Source organism: Onychostoma macrolepis, chromosome 11 (genome assembly GCF_012432095.1).
Source record: "Onychostoma macrolepis isolate SWU-2019 chromosome 11, ASM1243209v1, whole genome shotgun sequence".
Taxonomy (NCBI): domain Eukaryota; kingdom Metazoa; phylum Chordata; class Actinopteri; order Cypriniformes; family Cyprinidae; genus Onychostoma; species Onychostoma macrolepis.
Window position 1 is genome coordinate 11,247,113 of NC_081165.1, and position 18,273 is coordinate 11,265,385.

The 18,273-nt window shown below is 35.6% G+C and overlaps 3 protein-coding genes across 3 annotated transcripts in view; 2 read left to right on the plus strand and 1 right to left on the minus strand.

The window, feature by feature from the left end:
- LOC131549094 (testis-expressed protein 264 homolog) overlaps positions 1-9,982 on the minus strand; it is a 54,941-nt gene extending 44,959 nt beyond the window's left edge. The window contains exon 1 of the mRNA XM_058790919.1: positions 9,466-9,982. Within this exon, the coding sequence (XP_058646902.1) occupies positions 9,466-9,723 (258 nt within the window). The 5' untranslated portion in view covers positions 9,724-9,982. The remainder of the gene's footprint in view (positions 1-9,465) is intronic.
- Positions 9,983-11,064: 1,082 nt separating this feature from the next.
- Positions 11,065-12,501, plus strand: gpx1a (glutathione peroxidase 1a). The gene is made up of 2 exons (XM_058790920.1): positions 11,065-11,369; positions 11,964-12,501. Exons 1-2 carry the CDS (start codon positions 11,145-11,147, stop codon positions 12,312-12,314), a joined length of 576 nt encoding a protein of 191 aa, XP_058646903.1. The 5' UTR covers positions 11,065-11,144; the 3' UTR covers positions 12,315-12,501.
- Positions 12,502-14,930: 2,429 nt separating this feature from the next.
- brk1 (BRICK1 subunit of SCAR/WAVE actin nucleating complex) lies at positions 14,931-17,764 on the plus strand. Its single transcript, XM_058790922.1, has 4 exons — positions 14,931-15,065; positions 15,556-15,729; positions 16,547-16,629; positions 17,015-17,764. The coding sequence occupies exons 2-4, from the start codon at positions 15,612-15,614 to the stop codon at positions 17,039-17,041; spliced, it is 228 nt and encodes a 75-aa protein (XP_058646905.1). The 5' UTR covers positions 14,931-15,065; positions 15,556-15,611; the 3' UTR covers positions 17,042-17,764.
- The last annotated feature ends 509 nt before the right edge of the window (positions 17,765-18,273 follow it).

The following is an 18,273-nucleotide window of genomic DNA, read 5'->3' on the forward strand; positions in this document are numbered from 1 at the left end:
CGGGATAGGCGGAGTCGCGCTGATAGAAGCGCTCTCTCTCTCGCGCACGCTCCACTTCTTCAGTCTCATACAGCGCGCGATCAGTTCTCAGTTCTCAGCGCTCAAATACACACACAGCAGTCCTGTGTCTATCGTGTAGAGTCAGAGTATCTCACATAAATACAGTCAGTTATGGCTTAAGTGAGCGTAAACAGGTGGATGAAAACTGAATGTGTGTCAGTATTATGCATGCCTTCCGTCTTAAAGGGACAGCATTCCTAATTATCCGTGTCATAAATGTTAACCAACAAAAGATGTTAAATAAATGTATACTTAAGTAAAGCTACTGTATCTGAAAAATGAGTTTAATTTGTATCTCTACCAAAAAATGAAAATGTATTCCAGTTTTTCCAAATTCAATCCTTGATTCAAATTTCTCATAAGCTTAATTGATTTGGTCTAAAGAGAGAAGAACTGATGCCTATTTTTGTTTGAATACTACATATAAAATAGCTACCAAAATAAATGTTGTTAACTGCACTTTGACTAAAAGTAAAGACTAAAAGTTGACAAAAATACAATGACTTTTCGTCGACTAAAACTAGACTAAAACTATGAAATACTCAAATGACTAAAATGTGACTAAGACTATTAAGCATTTTCGTCTCAAGACTAAGACTAAATCAAAAATGCCTGCCAAAATTAACACTGCTCTGTTGCAAACTTTGTGAGAACTAAACAACTTGAAAAGTTATATATAACCAGACGGCAACTGGAGCCACTGAAGGTCAGATGAATGGTCACACAAGTTGTGATATGAGCTCATTTATATTCCCTAAAAGTGTGAGGGCACTAAGGCCAAGCGAAGTAGGTATAGGGCACCAACTCAGACACATTTTACCTTTTCTGCTTTCCTCTTTCTGACATTCTGAGAACAAGTTTAGCCCAGGCTCAGGTTCAAGCAATAATAATCTTGGTGCCTTTCTCTAAATTAAACCACACACCCTAGATTGCTTCAGTCGGCTACTTATGCTTGCCCTCATCCATTCTCTACTATCTGTACTGAACTGAATCCAAACAAAATCAGAATTTATCTTGTAGGACTTAAATGCACATATATAATAACAATATACATAAACTCTTATGATCTGCTTGACTTGTATACAGCATTGAAACACCACTGGAACTATTATTTTTTAAATCATTTTTGAGCTGACCTTTTCTTGGGACAACAAAGAGACTTATTTAAAATCTTTGAATATTTGAAAATTTATAGAATCTTTTTTTTTTTTTTTTGTCAGATCATGATCTTGATCTGACTGAAAGAGTCAAATTGATTTTATCCTAAAAAAAACATTTCTTGTAATTGCATGGAAAAGAGAGAGTACATTATTCAAAATATATTTTTGTGAAAAAGTGGTTTTGTTCATTTAATGTGTCCACTCTTTTTACTTTAGTAGGAACACTGCGGTAACAGATAAATGTAAATGTAATCAGTCAAAACTAATGTAATAGCCTAATAGACTAATTTGCTGGCTTTAGTAATAATGCATTTACACTGCGAGACGCATTTTGCAATAAGGAATATGGAAAATATGTGTACAGCAGGCAAATTGGAAAATTTTACACCATTTATCATGATTACACATGATAAAATGAGATTATATCCGATAAAACCACACAATAATAGATAATCCAATTATATCAAAATATCACAACATACAAACATATTCCACCCACATACGGTCAACTGCATAATCAACATTAGTGCACAAAATGACTATATCAACACCTCCATCTAGTGGTGAATGAGGATCAACAACTCCGTAAGGCCACGGCTAACAGAAATAATGCATCTAAATCACAAACACACTCAAAATTACAAAAGAATATTGATCAAATTAACACTTAATAGAAGATCATATACAAAACACACTTTGTGTGCATAACATCTCTAATGAAAGGCCCTCTTGTAAGAGATTAACCTACTTGGAGGGAAATGGATTACACAGCCAAACAAACAAACTAAACAGCAAATTTAAATGAAATGAATTCACTAAAGTAATTGAAGCAATTTACTTTCATGAGGGAATTAAAGTGTAATGCATGTGTAATGTGTTAGATCTGATGAGCGCTGCATATTGAGTTGATCAGTAAACAGGAAACGGCACGGGCAGCTCTGAAACCACAACCTTCACTTCATAGCTACTAGTATAACTGTGTTATTCACACATGACATATATATTAGTCTGATATAAAGAGAGTGATGATGGCTGGGGGAATTAGACGTTTAGTACATTTTAAATAGATGTTTTCTGCAGGCGCTTTTCTATTGTCTGTGCAATATACAGTACAAATAACATTATGCCACTAATGAGCAGCATATATATGGAATTTCTAATGGAAAGTAATGGGAAAATACAGAACAAATCACATTATGCCTTTAATTTGCAGTATTTTCTCCTAAATGTAAAAAAAAAAGGGGTTACACTTTAAGAAAATACAATGGGCTTTAATTAAAGGTATGGATGCAATTTTTAAAAAATGCTAAAATCATTTTGGTTGTTACGCAATATGACCCTGGTAATTGTGGCTACACCTCAAAGTACTGTTACAGTACTCCTATTATGTGGTTGTGGCTGAATGTGCTAGATAAAGTGGGCCACTTTGAACTTTCACTAATTCTAGTCATATTAATTAAATAAACTCACATTATTGTGATTGTTTTAGTATTACAATGCATAATTGACTAGAAAAAAATGGGGTCAGTCAGGAAATTCAAGTCAGAGGTGGAAGAATGAAAAGACAGCAGAAAGGAAGGCAGGGCATGAAGTTGAATCTGGAGTGAAAAAAGGATGAAAAGAGCAAAACAGGTCACAATTAAAGTTGAAGAGACAGGAAAAGAAGTTTTACAATATTACATTTGTTTGACTTATGTTTTTTTTTGTTTAGCCTATTAGTTTTTAGACGTGTTGTTGTCACATCTTTAATATGCTGTAAAGTTCATTTTAATCAAAATTATATTTCATCAAATTTAATGTCAGTTTGTTAATTTATACATGAATTGAGTGAACTTTTACTAGTCTAAACTGAATAAGTTTGATGTTGAATGTTTGTTTGATAATGTTAATAAACATTTTAAAAATTAATTAAATAAAGTGTTTTTTCAACGGACCGAAGTCAATTATTCCGCTTATACTACGGTTGCAACACCTCAAGACGTCGATCAGATGATATATTTCAAGGCATTCGTCCGGTATTTCTACTTAAATCGCTATTGTGAGTAGGATTATTTCTTCCGCATTTCATCCAACGCCTCCATTGCTAATTCCTAAACGTCATTTTAAACCTAGTAAGGGAGGCTTGAGCCGTTGATAACAGACTAATAATACAGTTAATAATTAAATTATGAGAGAAAGAGAGCGAGAGAGAGATTACCTCTGTGCGTCTCTCAATAGTGTTCGGCAGCAATGTCTCTAGTTATAGTGAAACTTGGTTCCTTTTGTTCACGAACAGCGCCGTTGTTGTTACCTCGCTTGTGAGAAGTCATGTAGTTTTTAAGTTGTTTACTGATAAAATCGTAAGAGTAGCGCTAACAACATTAGCGCGATGTATGCTAGTGTGTGTGCAAACTGTAACTTATGTATGTGAGGTCTGTGTGTGTGAGAGAGAGCGGGAGAGATAGAGTATGTGCTTTCCGTACATAATAAAGCGCAATTTTGTGGCAAAAACATGGACATGATCTGTCGTTTTTATCATATTGTTTACTATATTTATATATTTGGCCAGTGTCGTTGTGGGTCTTGGTTATTTTGCTGTTGTAAAACCTTTGAAATAACAAAAATCATTTGGCGAAGTGATATGGTCATGTAATGCGGTCAAGAGCTGCCTGGAACTACGTTCGCCGTGCGTTTCCTTGAAAATAATTGCACACCTCAGAACGTTCGGCAGCCAATCAGATTCAAGCATTCAACGGTCCCGTATATAAGTACAGGTGCTAGTCATATAATTAGAATATCATCAAAAAGTTGATTTATTTCACTAATTCCATTCAAAAAGTGAAACTTGTATATTATATTCATTCATTACACACAGACTGATATATTTCAAATGTTTATTTCTTTTAATTTTGATGATTAGAGCTTACAGCTCATGAAAGTCAAAAATCAGTATCTCGGAAAATTAGAATATTACTTAAGACCAATACAAAGAAAGGATTTTTAGAAATCTTGGCCAACTGAAAAGTATGAAAATGAAAAGTATGAGCATGTACAGCACTCAATACTTAGTTGGGACTCCTTTTGCCTGAATTACTGCAGCAATGCGGCGTGGCATGGAGTCGATCAGTCTGTGGCACTGCTCAGGTGTTATGAGAGCCCAGGTTGCTCTGGTAATGGCCTTCAGCTCATCTGCATTGTTGGGTCTGGTGTCTCTCATCTTCCTCTTGACAATACCCCATAGATTCTCTATGGGGTTCAGGTCAGGCGAGTTTGCTGGCCAATCAAGCACAGTAACACTATGGTCATTGAACCAGCTTTTGGTACCTTTGGCAGTGTGGGCAGGTGTCAAGTCCTGCTGGAAAATGAAATCAGCATCTCCATAAAGCTTGTCAACAGAAGGAAGCATGAAGTGCTCTAAAATTTCCTGGTAGATGGCTGCGTTGACTGTGGACATCAGAAAACACAGTGGACTAACACCAGCAGATGACATGGCAGCCCAAATCATCACTGACTGTGGAAACTTCACACTGGACTTCAAGCAACATGGATTCTGTGCCTCTCCACTCTTCCTTCAGACCTTGATTTTCAAATGAAATGTAAAATTTACTTTCATCTGAAAAGAGGACTTTGGACCACTAAGCAACAGTCCAGTTCTTTTTCTCCACAGCCCAGGTAAGATGCTTCTGACGTTGTCTCTGGTTCAGAAGTGGCTTGGTAGCCCTTTTCCTGAAGACGTCTGAGCGTGGTGACTCTTGATGCACTGACTCCAGCTTCAGTTCTCTCCTTGTGAAGCTCTCCCAAGTGTTTGAAGCTTGCGGTCATCCCTGTTGCTTGTGCACCTTTTCCTACCCAAATTCTTCCTTCCAGTCAACTTTGCATTTAATATGCTTTGATACAGCACTCTGTAAACAGCCACACCTTTCAGTAATGACCTTCTGTGACTTACCCTCTTTGTGGAGGGTGTCAATGTTCGTCTTCTGGATCATTGCCAAGTCAGCAGTCTTCCCCATTATTGTGGTTTCAAAGAACAAGAGATACCCAGAATTTATACTGTAGGGATGGTCATTTATTCAAACTCAAATGTAAATATTCTAATATTTTGAGATACTGATTTTTGACTTTCATGAGCTGTAAGCTCTAATCATCAAAATTAAAAAAAATAAACATTTGAAATATATCAGTCTGTGTGTAATGAATGAATATAATATACAAGTTTCACTTTTTGAATGGAATTAGTGAAATAAATCAACTTTTTGATGATATTCTAATTATATGACCAGCACCTGTACATATATCTGTGTGTGTGTGTATATATATATATATATATATACAGTGAGGAAAATAAGTATTTGAACACCCTGCTATTTTGCAAGTTCTCCCACTTAGAAATCATGGAGGGGTCTGAAATTGTCATCGTATGTGCTTGTCCACTGTGAGAGACATAATCTAAAAAAAAAAATCCAGAAATCACAATGTATGATTTTTTAACTATTTATTTGTATGATACAGCTGCAAATAAGTATTTGAACACCTGAGAAAATCAATGTTAATATTTGGTACAGTAGCCTTTGTTTGCAATTACAGAGGTCAAACGTTTCCTGTAGTTTTTCACCAGGTTTGCACACACTGCAGGAGGGATTTTGGCCCACTCCTCCACACAGATCTTCTCTAGATCAGTCAGGTTTCTGGCCTGTCGCTGAGAAACATGGAGTTTGAGCTCCTCAAAGATTCTCTATTGGGTTTAGGTCTGGAGACTGGCTAGGCCACGCCAGAACCTTGATATGCTTCTTACAGAGCCACTCCTTGGTTATCCTGGCTGTGTGCTTGGTCATTGTCATGTTGGAAGACCCAGCCTCGACCCATCTTCAATGCTCTAACTGAGGGAAGGAGGTTGTTCCCCAAAATCTCGCAATACATGGCCCCGGTCATCCTCTCCTTAATACAGTGCAGTCGCCCTGTCCCATGTGCAGAAAAACACCCCAAAGCATGATGCTACCACCCCATGCTTCACAGTAGGGATGGTGTTCTTGGGATGGTACTCATCATTCTTCTTCCTCCAAACACGTTTAGTGGAATTATGACCAAAAGTTCTATTTTGGTCTCATCTGACCACATGACTTTCTCCCATGACTCCTCTGGATCATCCAAATGGTCATTGGCAAACTTAAGTCGGGCCTGGACATGTGCTGGTTTAAGCAGGGGAACCTTCCGTGCCATGCATGATTTCAAACCATGACGTCTTAGTGTATTACCAACAGTAACCTTGGAAACGGTGGTCCCAGCTCTTTTCAGGTCATTGACCAGCTCCTTCCGTGTAGTTCTGGGCTGATTTCTCACCTTTCTTAGGATCATTGAGACCACACGAGGTGAGATCTCGCATGGAGCCCCAGTCCGAGGGAGATTGACAGTCATGTTTAGCTTCTTCCATTTTCTAATGATTGCTCCAACAGTGGACCTTTTTTCACCAAGCTGCTTGGCAATTTCCCCGTAGCCCTTTCCAGCCTTGTGGAAGTGTACAATTTTGTCTCTAGTGTCTTTGGACAGCTCTTTGGTCTTGGCCATGTTAGTAGTTGGATTCTTACTGATTGTATGGGGTGGACAGGTGTCTTTATGCAGCTAACGACCTCAAACAGGTGCATCTAATTTAGGATAATAAATGGAGTGGAGGTGGACATTTTAAAGGCAGACTAACAGGTCTTTGAGGGTCAGAATTCTAGCTGATAGACAGGTGTTCAAATACTTATTTGCAGCTGTATCATACAAATAAATAGTTAAAAAATCATACATTGTGATTTCTGGATTTTTTTTTTTTAGATTGTGTCTCTCACAATGGACATGCACCTACGATGACAATTTCAGACCCCTCCATGATTTCTAAGTGGGAGAACTTGCAAAATAGCAGGGTGTTCAAATACTTATTTTCCTCACTGTATATATATATATATATATATATACACACATGTATGTGTGTGTGTGTGTGTGTGTGTGTGTGTGTGTGTATATATATATATATATATATATATATATATATATATACAGTGCCCTCCAAAAGTATTGGAACAGTAAAGGCAAAATTTCTCTGTTGGCTGTGGAGTCAAGACATTTGCAAATATGATTAAAAGATGAATATTAGACAAAACTACAGAATGTCACATTTTATTATTGGGTGATTCAACACATAGATGTTTTACCAGCTAAGAAGTTCAGCACTTTTAAAGTTTCATCCCTCTATCTGATGTGAGCATAAGTATTGGAACAGTTGCCTCACAGGTCTTTCTAACTGATCAGCTGTGTCCTGTTGCATTAATTCTTCAGATATTAAAAGCAGGGAATGTGTCGTATCAGTTATATCCATTACTTCTGCATTCTGAATCTTGCATTCGATGATGACACACACAAACCAGGATGAAGATGAGGGAGCTGACTTTGAGAGAAAAGCAAGCAATTTGGATGCTAAAAGAAAAGAGGAAGTCAGTTAGAGCGCTAGCAAAAACAAAGGGCATGGAGAAATCAAGAGTTTGGAAACCACCAGCGACACCAGCAACCAACAACTGCCTGATCGGCTGAGAAAACAACAGTAGTTGATGACAGACAAATCATAAAAGCTGTGAAAATGAACCCTAAAAGATGTGTCTGTAAAATCACCAACAACTTCCAGAAAGCTGGGGTGATGCTCTGACAATCTACTGTCCTCAGGAGACTTTGACACAGAATTACAGATGCTACACAGCAAGATACAAACCTCTGACCAGCTCCAAAAATAGAAAGGCAAGATTAGAGTTAGTAAAAAAGCACAAAGGTGAGCCAGAAGAGTTTTGGAACTGTGTTTATTGACCGACGAGACAAAGATGAACCTTTATCTAAGTGATGGGAAAACAAAAATGTGGAGAAAAAAAGGGAACTGCAATGATCCCAAGCATACAGCCTCATCTGTAAAGCATGGTGGAGGTGGCATCATGGCATGGGCATGCATGGCTGCCTCTGGAACAGGCCCTCTCAACTTTACTGATGACTTAATGTATGATGACAGTAGCAGAATGAATTTGGAAGGGTACAAAACCATCTTGCCTACCAATATTCAAGAAAATGCCACCAGATTCATTGGGAAGTGCTTCATATCGCATCAGGACAATGACCCAAAACACCCTGCCAGTTCAGTCAAGGAGTTTATAAGGGCAAATAAATAGAAAGTCTTAGATTGCCCAAGTCAGTCTCCAGATTTAAATCCGATTGAACATGAATTTCACCAGAAGAAGAGGAGAATAAAGGCAGAAACTCCTCAAAACAAGCAACAATTGGAATTGGCTGCATTAAAGGCTGGGAAAAGCATTTCAAAGGATGAGACCAAGAGTCTGGTGATGTCTATGGGTCACAGACTCACTGCTGTGATTGTGCGCAAGGGATCTGCAACTAAATAATAGCTTTTAATCTTTTATATCTGCCTTATGTTCAACTGTCCCAATACTTATGCTCACATCAATGAGTGGGATGAACTCTAAAAGTGCTGTTCTTTGTATTTGGTAAAACATGTATGTGTTGAAACGTCTAATAATAAAATGTGACATTAGCCTTGAAGTCCATCTCAAAATGTTTATTGGCATATACCTTTCCTATTTAAATAAAATAAATGCTATTTATTTAAATAAAAATATTACAGCTGGACCGTAAGGTTAACAAAGGTATTAAAGAAAAGAAATTACAAGAAGCCAACTTTACCTGAATTCATCCTATATATTATACACAGCTAGATAGATAGACAGCTAAACACAGTGGGGGGTCAAAGGTTTGGAATGGTATTTAAATAAATAAATATGTTTTGTAATAGTTTTTAAAAATGTAATTTATTTCAGCGATGATAAACTGAATGGAAACTCCAGTCTTCAGTGTCACGTGATCTGTCAGAAATAATTCTAATATGATTAGATTTTGCTGATTTGCTCTCCAAGAAATATTTCTTATTACTATAATTTAATAATTTCAATAAAGCTTTGCCATCATAGCAATGTCATACATGAATAAATACATTCCTATAAAGATATGCAGACTTTTTTCTATTAAAAAAAACTTTTCTACAATAATTTTCAGCTGTAAATCAATCACTGATCCAACTGTCACACTAAGTTAAACGTTGCCATTATTCACTCCAACAATCATACAATACTGCCAATGCAGCAATAAAACATCGTCTTCTTGACACAGCAATACAGGTCACGATCAAGGTACACTAGTGAGTGTCCTCATTCATTCATTCAAAAAGTCTACTCACCTTCTTTGGATCATCATAAAAGATCCCAATGCATGGCTGCTTGGGTCCAATGCTGCAGCTCTCTCTGAACAGCGACCCACAGTCTTTATAAGGTCCCACTTTGTATTTATAGGCTATTGTGATGTTCCTGACCGGGGGTAAACCAGTCCTGATGTGGATTTCAGTGGTCAGTCCAGAGTACAAAATATAACATACAGCTACGAGAAAAAGAACTAGAGAGATGAAGCCTATGAGACACAAAATCTGCCATTCCCACATGTCAGCTGAATGCTGTATTAGAGGTTAAAGTGCAAATAATAACCGAGAGCTGCTCTTATCGAGGATAACAGTCTCTCTGGTCCATTCATTCAAAAATCATCCGCTTTTACTGAGCGACTGCATTAGTTAAAGAAGAAATTGACTCAGATTAGAGGATTTTTGAATAAAAATCAGAACTTAGTTGCGGATGGAGCGCAGTCACACAGAGGCGCAGATTCACTTCCCTAAACACAGAACAGGTCGCGGTCGAGCTTCCTGGGCGGAACCATTCGCTTGTTATAGGGGTGGGGGGTATTTACTATTTAAAACTGAACGACTGTTGAGTTTCTTTTCTAAACGCTAACAATTCACTGTCACTGATGCCTGTCATTTATAGTGATACAGAACGTTTTTCGAAACGGTTCAAGTTTCGTCGAGTATGTATGCTGAGGGGTTGATTGTATTTGGTTCGGACTGGCTTTATGCAACATAATTTAAAAAAACTAAACTGAGTCAAATCTTTGGCTGCGTACAGAACACGCAAAGTAGACAGCCGGAACAATTTCACAAACTCACAAAAAAACAAAAAACAAACAAACAAAAAAACAACAAAAAACAATTTAATTAAAAGAGAATTTAAATCACACTTTAAAAAGAAGATATCTTGCTAAACAAATGGAGGAATTGTCTCCATTGTAACGCATGGGACAAACAGTAAGCTACTTTAATATGGAGTAATACCCTTACGAAAATTTAACCATATGGTTTTATTATAGTAAAATTGTAGCAACCTTTTTTTTTTCCATTTAAAGCACAGTTTTATTCAAATACCATGGATAAACTGTGGTTAGTGTAGCAAACCCATGGCTACTTTGTGTTTACCGTGGTTTAAAGACAAAAAACATGTTTTTTGTTTGTTTTATTTGTAACAAAACCATGGTTAATTTATCCATACAGACCCATATAACATACTTTACATACTAACCATCCCACTTGAAAATAAAATGACTCTGATTCAAGAGCTGAAATGTTCAAAATTAAATGTTTTGAGCATTTTATTAAAACATTCAAAAATATTTCGGCCAAATGTAGATATCAATAAAAAATATGTATTACATTTAATACACATTTTTATTTTAAATAAAATAATACTTAGGTTCTGTGTATATTTAGTATATATAGCCTATATATCTTTTATTTTTAATTTATTATAAAACATTTTTAAATAAATTATCGGGATATGCAGGGCTTGGAATGCAATACACCCATATGTCAGAAGATGGCAGTGTTTACCAGTATTTACCTCTCGCTAACCTTCCAAGCTGCAGCATGCACTTCCTTGTATTGTATTTATGCGCCTCCTCTCCCTGTGACTCAAGGTTCAGCTCAAGGTAAAACACCACTTTGCGCTTCGAACTACGTAGTAAACGGCGTGTTCGAGCATGGCAGGGGCCGCGAAGAAGTTTTACGATCTGTCCGCCAAACTTTTGTCAGGGGACCTCCTAAATCTTTCCTCTCTCAAAGGTAAAGTGGTGCTTATTGAAAATGTGGCGTCTCTTTGAGGCACAACAGTCAGGGATTACACCCAGATGAACGAGCTCCACAGCCGCTACGCTGATCAGGGGCTCGTGATCCTGGGCGCTCCCTGCAACCAGTTCGGACATCAGGTGAGACAGTACGGCTCTTTCTTCACTTAAGTTACTTCTTTTTTCAGATTTTTAAAGGATAAATTATATTAGAGATTATAACTTGTATAGACCATAAATGCAGATATCTATAGTGTTATGTGTTTTATTTTTATTTATGTGTGTGTGTTTATTTTTAAAGTATGTATGTATTAAAATATTATATGAAATGTATATTATTATTGTTATACACTATATATATGTATACATATGTAGTTAAATATAAAGCTATATAGTATATATATAGTTAATATTTATCATTAATGTATTGTTGTTTTTAATGCATTAAAGTTTTTTTATATATTTAAAATAATAATATAATATTATACACTACAATAATAATTTGAATTTGTGTGTATGTTTGTGTGTGTATATATATGTAATTCTTATTTTCAGTTGTTTGCATTTTAGAAGTGATTTAAATATTTCACAATCTGTTATCGCTATCAGCAAAGCTTTGTTTATTTTTGATAGCAATGACAATGGACAAAACCTGCGTTGTTAACTGATTCTATGCTCAGATGTCGTTATCTGCTTTATTGCATAACATATTGTGCAATTTTGGTTGCTCAACAGGAGAACTGCAAGAACGATGAAATTCTGCTGTCTCTGAAGTCCGTCCGTCCTGGAAATGGCTTCGAACCACAATTCCAACTTTTGGAGAAGCTGGAAGTGAACGGTGCGAACGCCCACCCTCTGTTTATGTTCCTCAAGGAGAAGCTGCCTCAGCCCAGTGACGACTCTGTGTCCTTGATGGTTGATCCCAAATTCATCATCTGGAGTCCGGTGAACAGGAATGACGTCTCCTGGAACTTTGAGAAGTTCCTCATCGGCCCGGACGGGGAACCGTTCAAGAGATACAGCAGAAGGTTCCTCACCATCGACATTGAAGCAGATATCAAAGAGCTTCTGAAGAGGACAAAATAAACCTGGCATCCTCCTGGTGTTGTGGCCATGTGAGAAAACCGTCCATTCCATATCACTTGTAGAGTGTTGTTTGATATAGGCCGACTGTGCAGACATGATTAAAGTGCAGCTGTTTTTTAGACTGTTTACTTAATGAAGATGCTTCCTAAAACCTTTTTGAGGGAAGCTTCTGATGTAACTGTAAATGTTTATTATAATAGTTGTCATTTATCCATGAACTGCACAGCTCAGGTTTTATCATTCAACTGTTAACCAAAATAAAACTTAAAAAAAAAACTTTCTGTTCCTTATTTCGGTTCACTGAACAAAAAAACAGAAGCAGTTCATATGACAAACCTCAGCCTTACACTTTCACTTCCACTTTGTTTTTTGTTTTTTTTAATGTTAAGTCACATACTACATATTTCCCCTTGGCACTGGTTTAAACAAGTTCAGTACTGTGGGTGTTATAATGCACAGTATAAATAAATTATTCTCTAACTAAATAAACTTAGTTTTAATGATCAGCATAATACTGAATGCAGTTTAGATTATGCTTTGTCATGCTGACACTGTGCAAACACTGAAAATAACGATCCACACAGTGCAAGTGAAGTTTTGTCATATACTTATGAGGAATCTAGTCATTTACCTAATTAGAATGATACAGACTTGTTATTTTGAGTTTATATTCAAATTAAACAGCAATTTTGTATATAGATATAACAAAAATGAAAACCGTATAGATCCACAGTAATATTTCTACCATTTCTAAACAAAACCATATTCACCACCAGTGTCTATGACCTGTAAATATTTTATTCAGTGTTTTAAGTATATAGATATTAGAACAAATAAATTTTTTAAAGTGTTTAGATTAATAGTAATGTTTTTACTATTATAAACAAAAATAAAAATTTTACCACCAATGCCCGTGACCCATAAATATTTCACCACCAGCCCTTGTGAAGTGGAGAAGTCAGAAAGTGGAACTGAAAAGAATTAACACTTTATTTTGTCATAAAACGATATTATAGATATTATAACAAGCAAATAAATAAATAAAACGGTATAGATAGTAATAGTAATATTTCTACTATTTTATTCAGTCTAATTAATATATAGATATTATTTTTTAAAAAAACATAAAATTAAAATGAAAACTTTATAGATCAATAGCAATATTTTTTTAACAAATATAATATTTTACCACCAGTGCTGACGAACCATGTGTATGTTTTATTCAGTGCAAGTCAGACAATGTTGTTTTTTTACTTGTAATTTAAACAGATTAAAAAAAATAAAATAAAATTATATGTCCTTTTGAACGGAGAGATTATTCATCTGTTTTATTTATATTGATTCCTAGTGCAGCAATAAATTAATTTACACAAGTAGTAATTAAGAATGACATGCATATAAACTCTGCTATACAAACATACATCTATACAACTTTCCATATAGCCAAAAAAATTTAAGTAGCTCATATTTTCTTTTGAAAATGGCCCAGTTTCCTTCAAACTGAAAAGAAGTATAACATAAATCGTTGAAGGCACCAAAACTATGGTGATAACTGTAAGTCCCGCTCCAAAGCACTGACATCACAGTCAGCAGTGAAGTCATTGTCCCGCTCAATCTCAAGAATCATGTCTAGCAGGAAGGAATATTCCTCCTTACTATCGTGAACCCAGCAGCCTGTGCTTCCCTCTTCCACCTCGCTATTCACACTTTCTGTGTTCTTTCCACGGTCTTGGTTTTTACTTTGCAGGAATCTACTGTAGACGCGGTTCAACTCATTTTCAAACTCCAACTTTGCCACAAGATCCTCCAAGGTCTGTACATCTGAAAATAGAGGAGGGAATTCATTCAAAACTGGCAAGTCTCATGCCTGAAATGATTTTGATGATGATAAAACTGACCGAGGAGCCCACATAGATCTTGCAGTTTTGCAGACGGTGTGCAGCACTGAAAGTCTTCATTCCTATTTATAGAAAACGCCCTCGTTATTGGTGACAGGCATGATAAGTAGGCCAACTGCAGCACATTTATCACTGATAAAACAGTATATATGCACAAAAAACACATGCAATCTGGCCTCTGTGCAGTGGTCAGATACATACATGACATGCTGTGATGTTCTAATCTGGCTGCAGTTGTTTGGAGACGACGATGATGATAAATTAGGAACCTCTTCTGCTGCCTGATCCAAAGCGGCAGTAAGGCTTCGTCTACAGTTTCTAAACTTGCTTGACATTGCTCTATTAATTTAAAACAATTAAGCACAATATGTTACACAATAAAAACTGTTCACACTACTATACTGCCAAATAATTAGGACAAGTGTTCATTAATGATCTTTGTACAATACAGGTCAAAAGGTCAACATACTTTAATATGATAAAACAGTACCATAATATTAGGTACATAATAAAGGTACTGTCGTAGGCTATCCACCTTATTTTGCAACACGCAAGTAAGCTATTTTCTGTGAATGTGTGAGACTTACAATTCAGCTGCTATATAAAGAAGAATAAAGTAAACGGTAAAACTATTTACGCTACAAACCAATGTGTTTATAATTACGACAATACAATTTCATAAGGGATGATAAAAATGATAAGAAATAGCAGTTTGCAAAATCAAGCCACACAATGTTTAGTTTTGTACGTTAAAAATAACTGGATGCGGGTGACACCGGAAGTCTCGCACATTTTTGTGACCTCTTTAGTAAAAAACAAAAACAAAAGTGGATGTGAAAGTAAGCCAGAACGGGTAAGTTAATAATAATAGTTTCAATGCTAAGAACAGTCACAAACCAGTACACCGTTAGAAATGAACAATAGTCAAAAATGTTAATATAGATAAAGGCATATACATAATTATAGCCTACTTTGATTGAAGGCTGCTCCGTTATGAATCTCCAGATATGTTTCGGTCGCGCGCAAGGAGTTTAATGTCTGTTAATAACGTGCATCAGAATGTTATTATTTTTCTGTTTGTGTATTTTTTCCGTTTATTACGTTCGTACGCACTGGCTGCATTCTAAAGTGTTAAGAATATCAAACAATACGAAATGCAAGCGATAGCAAATTAAATATTTTTCAGGGAGATTTCAGTCAAGCCGTAAAACATGTATTTTTATTTTAAATTTCAATAATGTATTTACTCACTTTTGACTTATTTAAATACATTTTCAAATCACATATTTGTGTTTAATTTCAAATTATCCCTCCTTTCAATGAACGGTGTGTTTGTCCATCAGGGGCGCTGCTCCTTCTCTCTCAGTCAGCGGCTAATGCTAAAGCTAACTAGCTCACGATGGCTGGACAGGAGGATCCCGTGCAAAGGGAAATTCATCAAGACTGGGCGAACCGTGAATATATCGAAGTGATCACCAGCAGCATTAAGAAAATAGCCGATTTCCTCAATTCCTTCGGTGAGGTGGAGAAGCTGCGGCTTGTCGTTTATTTTACATAATTTATTACGCCATTTCTTCACGCTAGCATGCTAATCGAGAGCAGTGTGTCATTTGACTGCGTAATATGTGGAACATATGTGGGTTGTATCAGTTGTTTTGTTTTTTTTAAATGTTGTTTAGAACCAAGTAATTGTATAATAAGTGAGTATATGTGTTAAAGAAGTAGTTTATTAGGCATACAGGCAGTGCAGTGACCAGGAAAAACATGCAGGGCGTTAGGTTGGGTTGGGCTGGGCTAATGCTGGTCTTGTCGTTCATGTTTCAGATTTACACTTTGATGATTAATACCGAATTTGCTAGTATACCGAAATGTACATATTTCAATAGCTATATACATATTTTCTTATGGTCAAAGGGCCTAACAGGGTGCACTAATGTAAAGACTAACTAATGTAGTTTGTTTTGATAAAGCAGCCCCAATTTCAGTGCTAGTAACGTTACAGTATATCTGTAATATCAATAATGTAACGAAAAGGTCATTTATTTATAACTATTATGGTTTATATTTGATAAATATTTATTTATGACTTATTTATAATTTAATTTATAATTTAAATATTAAAATGTTATTTATTATATATTTTATAGATGGTATATAACATTATTCTTATTCATAGTTATTAATAACATATTTTTTGCCTATTTATTATTATTATTATTATTTTTTTATATTATTTTGCTTATTGCTCTTTTTTTTTTAGATTTTGTGTCTCATGAAATGTATGACTTTTCTTGTATGTGTTCTAATAAGAAATGTTTCTGGTTTCGCCATCAGATATGTCCTGCAGGTCCCGTTTAGCCACTTTGAATGAGAAGCTTACTGCTTTGGAGAGGAGGATTGAGTACATTGAAGCCAGAGTATGTTTTAAGTCAATAAAAAGAGCTTTATTGCCAAGTGTGCTTACACACACAAGGAATTTGCCTTGGTGACAGAAGCTTCCAGTGCACAGACAGGATGACAAGTGACAAGACACAAATAATAAAATAAACAAATAAAGATGTGAATACAATACACAATAGACCAAAAAAACAATAGACAATATATTTATTGTATGTACAGATGTGCTATATACAAATTATCCAATGGAATTTGGATAGATGTAAGATATGTATAATAAATATAAGTATGGATAGTTGGGTATTGCATAGTGGGGAGAACATTTAACTGTTTGTGAGGTAGATGGCCTGAGGGAAGAAGCTTTACATGACCTTCTTGTTTTAATTTTCTGTTTTGTCTCTCAAGGTCACAAAAGGGGAAACCTTGACTTAGACATCGTCCTGGGTCGATGCCAAAGTCAAGATGATGGCTACGAACACTCACCTCCTGTATTTTTCATTTACTTTAATTATTCAAACAAAATTTCTATTGGTTGGCTGTGGTAGATCAGTTAATTTCTGTATGGGACCATTGTGATGATGTCTTTGCTATAAGCAGATATGTGTTTGCCTCATTCATGCCTGATTATGGCTGAGGTTATACTGTATCTGGTCCTTTATTTTTTTGATCTGTCAGGCAACCTGTTACTGTCTCTGTGGTGCTTGCTCATGCAAACAGGCCAGTGTCGTATATCATTTGGTTCTGATCTGCTATTAAACAACTGTTGAACTCTCCATGCAATATATTAACGGTCATGCAAATATAGACTGAAAATACCATGGATAAACAGACATTATGCCTTGTTTTTTTTTTTTTTTTAAATTAATAGCTAATAATCATTTGAGTTTTGATTTGCCCTCCTTTGTTTTACAAGTCTGTCCTCTTGTTAAATTACAAAAATTTGTGTTTGAAATGCATTGCTGCCTGCTGTACATTTATCATGCAACAAACATCTGCATAGAAAAATGCCAGTCAGAGGTGGATGGAAAGCACTAAAGTGCCAATCAGACTGTTTTTAAAGTGTTTCGTTTTCTGTATTTACACAATTTTATGTCTTAGTGTCTGTTAAGATGTTTTTGTGGTTAAACATTAAATAAAAAAACTAAACCATTTCAACGGTCATGTTTGTGGTTAAATGAGTGCCTTTGACAATCAGAGAATATTGACTTATGGACAGATGATATAATATGCTTTTTTTTTAGCCTGTTTTTAATCGGTAATGTTTCTGTTGCATTGATTTTTAAAGACTTCACAAAACTGAAACTTGTTTTCAGAGATAAATTAATTAATATGATCACGGTTTGTTACAAGAAGTCTCATGTCGTTATGTGAACGTTTCTATAATTCTAATAAATAACAAATATTAAAATAAAACCGGTATGTTTTAATCCCACATATGCCAACAGTTGCTGAAAGCAGAATAAACCTTTTTGAAGTATGGGTTACAACTACACTCGGTAACAAAATAATTCAGTGAGACTCAGCATTGTAGCTTGTACATAAACTTTTTTGTTACTTTAAAACTCAATTTTTTCAATTCATAAATAACATCAGCATAAACGTGAAGATTTATATAACAAATAGCATCCTAAACAGGTCTATGTAACATAATACAAATTCTACAG

Coding starts and splice junctions, on each gene's coding strand:
- brk1 (XM_058790922.1), top strand. CDS start 15,612: ATGGCTGGACAGGAGGATCCCGTGCAAAGGGAAATTCATCAAGACTGG. Junction 15,730..16,546: donor CGATTTCCTCAATTCCTTCG/GTGAGGTGGAGA, acceptor TTTCGCCATCAG/ATATGTCCTGCAGGTCCCGT. Junction 16,630..17,014: donor TTGAGTACATTGAAGCCAGA/GTATGTTTTAAG, acceptor TTGTCTCTCAAG/GTCACAAAAGGGGAAACCTT.